The sequence below is a fragment of the Taudactylus pleione genome, unplaced genomic scaffold (genome assembly GCF_031769625.1).
Source record: "Taudactylus pleione unplaced genomic scaffold, aTauple2 ptg000038l, whole genome shotgun sequence".
Taxonomy (NCBI): domain Eukaryota; kingdom Metazoa; phylum Chordata; class Amphibia; order Anura; family Myobatrachidae; genus Taudactylus; species Taudactylus pleione.
This window is the reverse complement of record NW_028284440.1, coordinates 4,230,937-4,243,275: the sequence shown is the minus strand read 5'-3', so window position 1 is coordinate 4,243,275 and position 12,339 is coordinate 4,230,937. Positions and strand designations below refer to the sequence as shown.

The 12,339-nt window shown below is 45.8% G+C and overlaps 1 protein-coding gene across 1 annotated transcript in view; it reads left to right on the top strand.

Annotated features, from left to right (window-relative positions):
- TSPAN8 (tetraspanin 8) overlaps positions 1-12,339 on the top strand; it is a 57,891-nt gene that overhangs the window by 16,646 nt on the left and 28,906 nt on the right. Inside the window, exons 2-3 of the mRNA XM_088452468.1 lie at positions 6,831-6,893; positions 11,829-11,957. Coding sequence (XP_088308594.1) covers positions 6,831-6,893; positions 11,829-11,957 — 192 coding nt within the window. The remainder of the gene's footprint in view (positions 1-6,830; positions 6,894-11,828; positions 11,958-12,339) is intronic.

The following is a 12,339-nucleotide window of genomic DNA, read 5'->3' as shown; positions in this document are numbered from 1 at the left end:
AAGTATAATGAAGGGAAATTACTTTATATATAGGTGTGGGTTGAAATAGAAGACTATCTAAAAGATTGTCAAATCTAGATCAGTGTAGTTGCCAATAACTTGACCTATATAGTGTTGGGACTAGTAGTATGCAAAAGAATAAAAAGCCAAAAACCTGTATTTTTTCACAGCCTGATGGAACGTGAGGGGTTGTTTAGGTGATTTATCTATAAAACAGCAAAGAGAATTAAAACCTCTCTCAGACCACAGTGGGAATGGGTTAGCGGCAGTGCCTCACTGGAAATCCAGATTACATATAAAAGGGAGGAAAAGAGTATTGTGTGCATTCAAATCAGATTTATAATGCAATATATGCCATACCCGACGCTTATTCCAGAGAAGAGGATTCTCCATCAATTTTGCGGGATCTCTGAATCCTGGAGATTGAAGAAACAGTCTGAATTCCAATCATCCAGGAAATTGTCCTCCAAAGTAAAACGCTAGAACCTTGTAGTCAATCGTGGAGATAGCGTAGTAAGGCTGCATGGTTATAATATGTGACATTAGGAAAGTTGATTCAACAATGAAGTTTTGTCTGTTGAAGACAAATTAGGTCAATTGACGTCTTTTGTTATTCCAATTAACATTACTAAAGGCTAAATTAAGTTATTTGTGTCTGTTGAGGTAAGAAACAAAAAGAGATTTACATATTTACCCATATACTTCTGTACATGAATGTGTTTCCCAACAGAACATTTGATTTTGCTGATTATACTTTTGATGCAGTGTCACTTGTTGTTTTAGAGGACAGTCACTTTATTTTGTTTGTTTAGTGTGGTTTTTCTATTTTTCACTAATAGGTGTTTAGGTGTTTAATGATAATTAGTATTGGGTTTGATCACAGCTGTGTGATCAGTAGTTGTTTCCCTACTCTGTAACTGAATGCATACCTCCCAACATGACCCTCTCCAGGAGGGACACAATGCTCTGCTCCTGGACGTCCTTGGGGCTGCAGCGCAGTTCAAAATTCAAATAGGGGAGCCACACCAACTGTCATTTCACACGCTGCCAAATATCACTGGCTGGGGCTCACTGGCAGTTGGTGTGACTCCCCTATTTGAATTTTGGACTGTACTGCAGCCCCACCTCTGGAGCCGCCACCAATCATAAATTACTGGGGAATTCCAGGACCAGAGCATTGTGTCCCTCCTGGAAAGGGTCATGTTGGGAGGTATGTGTTTTCTATTGGTGGTTCAACACTATGCAGTACATTGACAGCTGCCGCGCTGGGGTCACATGCTGCAGGTTGTTGTTATGTTGCTATCCGGGTATCCAAGTGATGGGGTCCCCTGTCATGCCTCCATGATGACAGGCTCCGCCCACTTAGCTGGAGGCCTAGCCCCCAATGGGCTCACAGCTGGCTCAGTCAGACTTTTTCTGTGTTGCTAATGCGGTTTAATAGTTTCATTGTTTGGCCAGGCAATAAATGCTGGCATGTTTAGCACAAACTGCCTAGGCTCCTGAGGAAATCTGCCAGAGGGTAGTTGAAACAGCTGACGTGCACCTGATGTTATGTCCTGATCCATGTTTGTTCAACAATAAACACATATAGCAGCAAGGTATGCCTCTGGATACCAAGTCATGTGGGGTCAAGCTAGATTATCTTTTTGCAATGGGGCTAATTAGAACATGTTACAGAGAGAATGGAATCATGCCGGTGGAAAGAGAAAGATTAAATCGATGGTTTAAAGTGTTTAAAAGAGGTCAGGATACAGAAAGAAAAAAATGAGAGGTAACCGGGTCAAAGGAAGAGACTGTTATGTGAGAGCTAGCAGTTAAACCTCTTAGCGTTCACTTAACACCAGAGTGGTAGGCTGATCAATACTAGGCAAAAACACTGTAGTGTTTAAAGTAAAGAAGATATGCACATATAAAAGGTATGTATACACACATTAAAATAGACTTGTTCTGCCAGACATTGTCATATCCGAAACAAGTTGAACTTTGATTCAAAGCATGTTCCATAACATAGTCCCTGATTCAGAGTTGTAAGCAGTGCTGATGTTTTCGCAAATTGGGCGATTGTTTTATTTTGTTACTGCGTATGCGTCGATCCATGTTATCGTAGTTGCACACTGCAATTCTTTTTTTGCAGTTTGATGAATAGACAGAGAACATTTGGGGGAGGCAACGGGGAGTGTCAGCTAAAAACGCAGGCGTGTCTTGACCATTTTGGGGGCATGTCACATTCAGCATCTGCGATCCTCCACGCAAGAAACAGGGTTCTGGCGTCTCAGTTACGGCGGCCATTCTGAATGACCATAGACTCACACAAGGAGTTGATGTTTGCATGATCTGTGTTCAATACAGCGCATGTGTATGCAGTTGTGGACAGCTGCATCTCTGTACAAGTACCGATGGCCAGGGCCGGATTAATGTCTGTGGGGGCCCCTGGGCAACAAACTTGTGGGGGCCCCTATATACCACAGATTCTCGTCACCCTAGGACATTTTTTTTCCTTTTTATTCACCTCAGTAGTAATGCCCCTCTTGCAATGGCCACTGTAGTAGTGCCCCTTATGCAATGTCCCTAGTAGCAGTGCCCCCAGTAATGGTCCCCCATATGCAGTGCCCACTGTAGTAGTCCACCCTATGCAGTGCCACCTGTAGTAATGCCCTTTATTCAGTGCCCCCAGTAGTGTTCCCCTTATGCAGTGCCCCTTGTATAATGCCCCCAGTAGTGGTCTCCCTATACAGTCCCCCAGTAGTGTCCCTTATATAGTGCCCCCAGACCCAGTAGTTGTCCCCCCCTATGCAGTGCCCCTTATATAATGCCCCCAGTAGTGGTCCCCTTATACAGTCACCCAGTAGTGTCCCTTATATAGTGCTCCCAGACCCAGTTGTGGTACCCCTCTATGCAGTGCCCCTTATATAGTGCCCCCAGTAGTAGTCCCCCCCTATGCATTGCCCCCAGTAGTAGTCCCCCCTATACAGTGCCCCCAGTAGTAGTCCCCCTATGCACTGACCCTAGTAGTGCCCCCCCTATGCAGTGCCCTCTGTAGCAGCCCCCCCTATGCAGTGCCCCTGTAACGGGTCCCCTTATGCAATGCCCTCTGTAGCGGCCCCCATACACACACAAACACAAAAAAAAATCACAACTTACCTGAATCCCCGCTCCTGACACGACCGCCGCAGTCAGCTCCGGGAGCGGCCCCCGTACACACACAAACACACAAAAAAATCACAACTTACCTGAATCCCCGCTCCTGACACGACCGCCGCAGTCAGCTCCGGGTCCCGGCTCTTCTCCTTTAGTATGGGAGACACGTCAGCATCATGACGTTTCTCCCATCACACGCTGCGGGGGGAGCCGGAAGGCGGAGCTCATGAGTTCCGTTGTGCAGCAGCCAAAGAGAGTCTGTCTGTAAGAAACACACAGCTGCCGCCGCCGGCTGTGTATGTCACTGTGTAGTGTGGCCGCTCTCCCTGCAGTCTACACTACACTAGCGGCAGGGACACTAGCTGCAGGTGCAGACAGCGCACCACTGCTAGTGGGGGCCCCTCCATGTGTGGAGGCCCAGGGACGATCGCCCCTGTCGCCCCCCCCTTAATCCGGCCCTGCCGACGGCTGTACATTTAGCATATTTTTGCTCCTCCTCAGCTGAAAAATTTGCAGCTGTGGCAGCAATAGCATACAACTCTGAAACTGACCCATAATCTCACATCAGTACAATGGGTGCCTGATGGAGACTCCTGTTTTTTTCTGCTGTCTGAATCAGTCAGACACCAGTCTTTTCACATGCAGCCCTGTTCTTGTAGACACAAGTCACTGTCTTACGTATGGAATATAAAAAATAGTTTCTTCAAATCCTACATTGCTATAATCGTATTCTCCCTTTTTTCCCTTGATAATAAATTGCAGGGGATTTATTTGTGACGTGGGTACACATGGTACCTTACAGCTAAGATGGCAGCTCCAGCAGATTGTTCTTTTTCTCTGGCAGTGACTCCACAAGCTTCTCCACCTCAGGCTGTAGCAGAGAGGCTAGCCCCATAACGTGACAGCCTTGATAAATAGAATAATCAAGAAGAAGAATATGTGAAGCACATCTGAAATAATAGTTTGCAATATGGTACTAAATAGGCAATGGACAATAACTCTGGTGAATAGTGAAATAGGCTTCTTTATCTTAACTGCTGCAGTACCTCTTTGGCTCTAACAAGGGAAAATGCAGTTCTCAATTGCTTCTTTATACTAGATTCTAAAACACATAATAACCTTCACAAAACATGAATGATGAAATGGCAAAACAAATTATTACTTTGAAATTAACATAAAATTCTGTTGTTGGTGTACCCTCTTGCTAAGTGGTCACTGTCCTATAACATGCATGGATTTGTAATCCACAATAGGCAAAAGTAATAGGATTTGCATCTAATACTGGTCTTTCTTGATTCCAAAGAACAATAGCTTTACTTTCCAGTGATAAATTGCACTAAACACAGTTCCACTTTCAGCAGCACAGTTATCTTCAGCACTTAATATTATCGATATCTCAGTCCCAAAGTGCACTTTACTCATTTTATCATTTTCTCACAAAGAGGCAGATGTACTAAACTCTGGAAAGTGATAAATTGGAGAGTGATAAACTAGCAACCAATCAGCTCCTGTCATTTTTCTAACACTGCTTGTAACATGACAGTTAGGATCTGAGTAGCTGGTAGTTTATCACTCTCCAATTTATCACTTTTCAGAGCTTAGTACATCTCCCCCAATATGGCTTCCCCTCTTGATACTGATAGACTGTTACCGGTTCAATGGTAACTCAAATAAAACATATCATGCTGTCAGCACATTAAGATTTCTAGCTCAGTCTCTTGTAAGTGTTAAGTTTAGTCATTACTTTCAATATGCTATTAATGTACTTTCATTAGGCTTTCCATATACTTTCAATAAGCTTTTAGCATGCTCTCAATATGCTCTCTATTTGCTCTTAATATGCTCTCAAAAGGGTTATCTCCCTTTATCAGCTTTAACTCGCACAGCGTCCATGGATCTCAGCCGTGGCTCATAGTACTGTCACACTGTCTTTGGATCTCAAAATCATTCTGCTGGAGCTTCTGTAGCAGTACCCAGCACCTCACCCTGCTCTCTTGCTCCACTCCTCAGCATCTCTCAGTCTCCACTGTGCATGTTCAACTAGTTAATTCCCTTTTTGTTGCCGGTTTCTCCCGTTTTGGTGCTTTGCGGCTCCACCTAATGGCAACCTCCTAAATTACGGTGTCCATTTTCTCCTATAGAGCCATGGGAATCACAAACTCAGTATGTGATTTTACTGTATAATACCATAAACAGAATCAGTGGACTAAGGGCCTGATTCAGACCCGCTCGCAAGCGCACAGCGCTCGCAAGCGGTTCGATGGTCTCCCACTGCACATGCGCTGCCTCCGGCGTGCGCATGCGTGAGACCCATCACTATCGGTCTAGCTACAAGACGGGATGGCTGTCGATGGTGAGTGACAGCTCGCCCTGTTTTGTAGGCAGGGAGGGGGGGTGGCCGCACAAATGCAGGCGAATGCCTGGCATTTGTGGGCATCCCTACTGACATCACTAGTGATGTCAGTAGTGGACTTCCTGTTCTATTAGAGCAGGAAGTCTACTCAGGCTTGCGGGAGCCGAGACCCTACCACGGGGTCTCGTCGCAAGCCTGATGGTCGCAATAATCACGATGGACTCCAGGCCACTTGCATAAGCTGTGGGTGGTCACCCACAGCTTTGTGAGTGGGCTGGAGGGAAAAAAAAACCCACCCTGAAAAACCCGCTCTGAATCAGGCCCTAAGCCCAGGTATATTGGACACATTTTTTTTACTAAAACCGTTTTACTTTATTGCATTGTGCTGTTCCTTCCAGTGTCGCTCTCAATCTATGGCTCCCAGATTGTCTTCCTTACTGTCGTTACATCATAAGATTGTCCCATCACATGCAGCCCAGTCTTCATATAAATAATCACACAAGGGACCAGATAATTAGCTCTATTTATATCAGCACCTCATCTCCTGATCTACTCTGAGCCTGCTAAGAACATTCTAAACATATTATTGGCTACATGTCCTACTTGCCTACTCTCACTGAACATCTTGGGGATTCCCGAACTTTTGGAGTCCCCACGGACTCTAGGGTGAATAGATCACCCTTCTGCACTCCGTCCACTCAGTGAATAGTGTCATCTTAGCTCCACAACATCTTATTGATAACTGTTATGCCAGTTAGGCCTAATGATGAGTCTCACTCACATCCACCTCCCACAATAATCACTCCCAAAGTGGAAGATGCAAAGGTTTGTAAATATGCTACAGGTTGTTGTAGCCACATCTGCTTGCATGTGGGTACATTCATGCTCCTAGTATGCACTTAGCAAGAGATTCTTCCTCAGCTACTCTCTCCAGAAAATGCACATTTTTAACCCTACTTCTACTACTAATCTTCAGGGCTGTAAAAAGATTGGTCATGCCCTAGTAATAGGTGTGGACATGGTCTCTCATTGGGGTTATGACACATAAGGGGCTCTCAATAAAAGCTGTGTCATTGTGCCCTGCCAGGTCCTTAAAGTGGCTGTGGCTTGAGGCTCCATACTCCTCTCCCTCTCTTGGTGCTCTCCGCAAACGCGGCCTGTATATCCATGTTTTTCTCTGTACAAATGATGAGTTAATTTGTGAAACAGTAAACCCATTACACCACAGAAGAACATTGGCACTGTCATTTTAAACTTTTGTAAATAAGCCTGCTATATTATATTGATTGCAGTATTTTTCATAGTACTTTAACATGAATGTTTTATATTTATTTTACAGGTATGTGGCTGTGTCATTTTGGGTATCTCTATATATCTTCGTGTTAGTAAAGATGCTCAGCAGGTAAGTGATATATTTTAATAAAAAAACCTATTAAATAAAAAATAGTTATTATATATAATTAAACAATGAATCCTATAACTTGTGTGTATATGTATGTGTATCTATATATAATTAGAAAAAGAGAGAGTAACCCACATGTATTTCTAATGAATTGTGCATGACGTTTTATTATCATGTTTGCTTTGTGTTCTTCTCTCCCACTTATATATAAATAAAACAACACACTACTAATATAGTGTTGTGGGTGTGAATCACAAGCTCTGTGTGATTGTGAGTCAAGCATATGGACAAAGGAAGCCTTTTTCTGAATTATGTCTTGCACTTATCATGGGGCTGGTGCAAGGACAGATACTAATAATGACGGCTGCAGCTGCCACGTATAATCAACGGGTGGCACAGGTTTCCGCTTGTACACCCACAATATCCTGCATTAGTTGAATGGATATTTGCATTAGCATAACTTAGTAAATCAGGCTTCCGTCTCTGCCTACATCCACTTTGCATGTGACTCAGAATCAGCCCCTTCATGCGTAAGCCAATGAAATGACAAAATATGTCCAGAAAAATGTTTGAAAGAAGGACACTTTAACACAGCTCATATTATCCCATATTTAGCCAGAGACAGGTAACACCACTAAATATCCGACACATTGTTTTGGCTAAGGATAAACTGTAGAAAAACTGTACTGCTGTATTATATGTTATTGGGATGTGCTCATAAGGTCGACATTCACAATGTCAACACCCCAATGTTGACAGTTATGATGTCTGCATTGTTGAAATAATGCTGAATCAGGTTTAAATAACTATTATTTACAATATTTCATAATTTTTTTGGGGAAAAATACAATAAGTAAGTAACAGGGCTTCTCATTGCGTACATTTATTCAACTCGTACATAAATGTATAATCAATAGTATGGCATATGTACAGATTATTTTTCCACATAGTCCACATACTTCTCGAAGCATTTTTTAGACCGTAGCACCAAGGCATCCATTCTGGTCTAGAAGAAATCAGTGTCAAGTGCCTGAAGCCAGGACTTGATGGTTTGCTGAACTTCACCATCGCTTGCGAATCGCCTTCCACCCATGTGCTCCTTCAATGGTGCAAAGAAATGTTCAGTTCATCAATACGGCACAAATTGTCATCTGTGGTGGACGCGCTTGACCGGCCAGATCATTGCTCCGAACCCAAAACTGTTTCAGTGACATAGTGTTATCACCGTACACCTTGACAAGTTGTTGATGAATTTCAGCCCTTTAGACACAGACATCTGATCACACTACGCACCTCAATGTTTGACCATGTTTCCACCAGCCGTGCCATAATGTTGGGACAGTATGACTGATATGAGGCACAGTCTAATGGTAATGAGGGGAAGCAGTGGTCTACCTGCTCTGGCCTGGTGGGAAGTTAGAATAAAATAGTGAACATTATACACGTGAAAGGTCTTGTTACCTTAGTTATTGAACCACCCTTGTACTATCCAGTTAAGTGGTTACAACACATAAATAGATGCCTCTAATATTATTATGTTTCAAATTGTTCTACTTCAAAAATCCTTGTATCCTATGAAATCTTCCTCAGTGGAAGAATCATTTGTTGCTAAGGAGATCTTTATGTAAACAGTGTAGTCTCATCATAAATAAATTCATTTTATTCCAGAAATGTTTTGGTTGTATAATTGGCATAGGGTTAATATGGTTTAATAGTGCACATTTCTTTGTTGCGATGGACTTTTTTTAAAATAAATATTTTAATCATCCTTAAGGGTGTTTTCTGAGGGCCTGATTCACTACGGATCGCAACTGTGATAGCGGCTGCGATTGCGCATGTAGTCTTACTGCGATGATATGCTAATCCATTGTGATTGCTATGTCGTTGCAGCACAACATAAGGACGCCCACCTTACCTTACACACATCCGTAATACTTAGCAAGACTACAAAGCCATCAGTAACATAGAGTACCATCGCCAGGGCCGCAACTAGGGGGGGCTAAAGGTGCACATGCACTGGGTGCGCCGCTGTACCCGGTGCCAGTGACCTCCAGCCCGGCGCTGCAGAGAGGCTCCAAGCTGGACGACCGCTGGTAATATTTCTTACCAGCGGGCGCCTGGCTCCTTCTCTGCAGCGACGCGGTGTAGCCGGAGCCGAAGGCTGGAGTTCTCTCCCGAACTCCAGCTTCCGGCTCTCCCCACGGCCACTATGGGGGAGGCGTCATGACGTTTCCCCCATAGTTCCGAGGAGCAGCCGGCGGACTGGACGCGACGCTGGATGCAGGAGCAGGGTTCAAGGTAAATATTTTTTTTTTAATAAGCTGCACTACAGGAGCATTATTATGGGGCAGGGGCATTACTATGGGGGCATGGACAATAATGGGCATTACTAATGTGGCATGAGCACTACAGGGGCATTACTATTGGGGCATGGGCACTATAAAGGCATTACCACAGGTGCATTACTGTGGGGGCATGAGCACTACAGGGGCATTACTATGGGGGTATTAACATATGGGCATTACCATGGGGGCATTACAATATGGGCACTACTACAGGGGCATTGCTATGGGGGCATTACTATGGGGGCATTATCATATGGGCACTACTACAGGGGCATTACTATATGGGTACTACTACAGGGGCATTACCTCAGGGGGCATTATTATAGGGGCACTGCTGCAGAGGGAATTACCAGGGGGGGTGCCAAATTACTGTCTTACCCCAGGTGACAAAAATCCTAGTTTTGGCCCTGCCATCGCAGCCTCACGCACACTTGCACAAGGTCTGACCTTACTCAGGAATTGCTAACCTCATCGCATGCACTGAGTACTCAAGCTGCGTATGGCATCACAGTGCCTAATGTATGCTCGCCCCTGCAATGGCATTCGAACACCCTGGCATGCCTGCGTTTTGCCGACCACTCCTCTTCACCTCCCCCAAACGGCACTTCCTGTCAATCACTCTGCGATGGGTGTGCGTAGTCACTGTGATCCAGTGGCGGGCTGGGCCGGGGGGCAGGGTGCCATGTGCCCCCCGGGTCGCAGTGTCATGCGGGCCGCGGACCGGTGCAGTCTGTGTCACCGTGACACAGACTGCACCGCGTGTGTAGCGCTGACCTACACAGCACAAACACACAGCCGACGTCGCTCCCATAATGCAAAGCGGCCAGAGGAGCCGGTGAAAGCGTCGGGACCAGGAGCGGGAGTTTCAGGTAAGTGTTGTTTTTTTTTTGTTTTTTTTTTAATAAAGTCTCTCTCTACTGGCGTGGGATTACTACTGGGGGCACTACCAGGGGGGGGATTTCTATGGTGGCACTACCAGGGGGGTGGATTACTACTGGGGGCACTACAAGGGGGGGACTACTACTACTGGGGGAACTACAAAGGGGGACTACTACTACTGGGGGCACTATCAGGGGGGGGATTACTATGGGGGCACTACCAGGGGGGGGGATTTCTATAGTGGCACTACCAGGGGGGATTACTACTGGGGGCACTACCAGGTGGGTGGATTACTACTGGGGGCACTACAAGGGTGGGGGCTACTACTGGGGGAACTACAAAGGGGGACTACTACTACTGGGGGCACTACCAGGGGGGGATTACTATGGGGCACTACCAGGGGGGGATTTCTATGGTGGCACTACCAGGGGGGGATTACTACTGGGGGCACTACCAGGGGGTGGATTACTACTGGGGGCACTACAAGGGGGGAGGACTACTACTGGGGGCAGTACAAGGGGGGGGACTACTACTACTGGGGGCACTACAAGGGGGGGATTACTACTACTACTGGGGGAACTACAAAGGGGGACTACTACTACTGGGGGCACTACCACGGGGGGATTACTATGGGGGCACTACCAGGGGGGGATTTCTATGGTGGCACTACCAGGGGGGATTACTACTGGGGGCACTACCAGGGGGTGGATTACTACTGGGGGCACTACAAGGGGGGGACTACTACTACTAGGGGAACTACAAAGGGGGACTACTACTACTGGGGGCACTACAAGGGGAGGGGACTACTACTAGGGGCACTGCATAGGGGGGAGCGGACTACTACTAAGGGCACTACATAGGGGGAGGGGACTACCACTGGGGGCACTGTGAGGGACCAGTGCTGGGGGCTCTATATAAAGGGCAATACTGGGGGTACTGCATAGCGGGGAGACTACAACTGGGGCCACTATTTAAGGGACATTGCATAAGGGTTACCACTATTGGGGGCACTGCATGGGGGGGTGGACTGCTACTGGGGGCACTGCATAGGGGGTAACACTATTGGGGGCACTATATAAGGGGCTTACTACTGGGGGCACAAGGGGCACTGAACAGGGGGGACCACTACTAGGGGCACAAGGGGCACTGCATAGGGGGGATCACTACTGGGGGCACTACTGGAGGCCTGCATAAGGGTGTTCTCTCCTGTGGCACATGGGGGCACTGCATATGGGCACTACGACAGGGGGCTGCCCCTAATCTTTATTTTTACCATACATTAATCCCATATGGACCCGCCTCCTCCCTGTAACACTTGAGGGGGGGCGGCGCCGTAGCACGCACGTTCTTCGGGCACCCTGGCTACACGCTACTCCTCTGCCAGGGCCGCCTGCATGCATTTGCCCCCCAGGCTAAAAGTTGCCAGCCAGCCCCTGCTGTGATCACAGTTCGCGCACTGCAATCCATGCGCAGAACGCAACAATTGGCCGATTGTGTGCATAATCGCAGTTGTGATCCGTAATGATTCAGGCCCTGAATTAACAAAATTAGGTACAATTTATTCTCTGAATAAACATTCAAGTGAGCAAATCATGCAATAATAGCATTATGTGTCATTTTAGATTTAGATGATGGGAAATTAAGTTGGCTTTGTCTGTAAATGTTCAGTTAAATGTTTCTTATTTGTATAACTAATTCTATATTCTTCAAGGAACTGAATATTCAAGGTGGATTACTTTCGGCAATTGATGTTATGATAGCAGTGGGATCCATAATTATGGTGCTTGGGTTTTTTGGATGCTGTGGAGCTATAAAGGAAAGTCGATGTCTTCTCCTTCTGGTATGTATTTATCCTATAAAGTTTATCATTGCACCCATCTCTGCCAGACACAGGGTTACATAAATACAAATTTGAGTCATATTTTAGTTCAATAAATTCAATAAAATTCTTCTTACCAGGGAACATCACTCAATACCCAAGGGTACCATGATGTCATCAATGACATCACATTATGGAAAAGATAGATCCCGCCATTTACAGCATGCATACCATCATTAATAACAGATATGCACATACAAAAGCGATTACAATCACAAAGGACATCAGGGAATCTCAATAGGTAATGCTGAGGTTCGATGCACGGCATTTGTTGACAATGTTTTGTCAATGGCGTATCTATAATGGGTGCAGTGTGTGCGGGGCACACGGGCCCCCGGGTCCA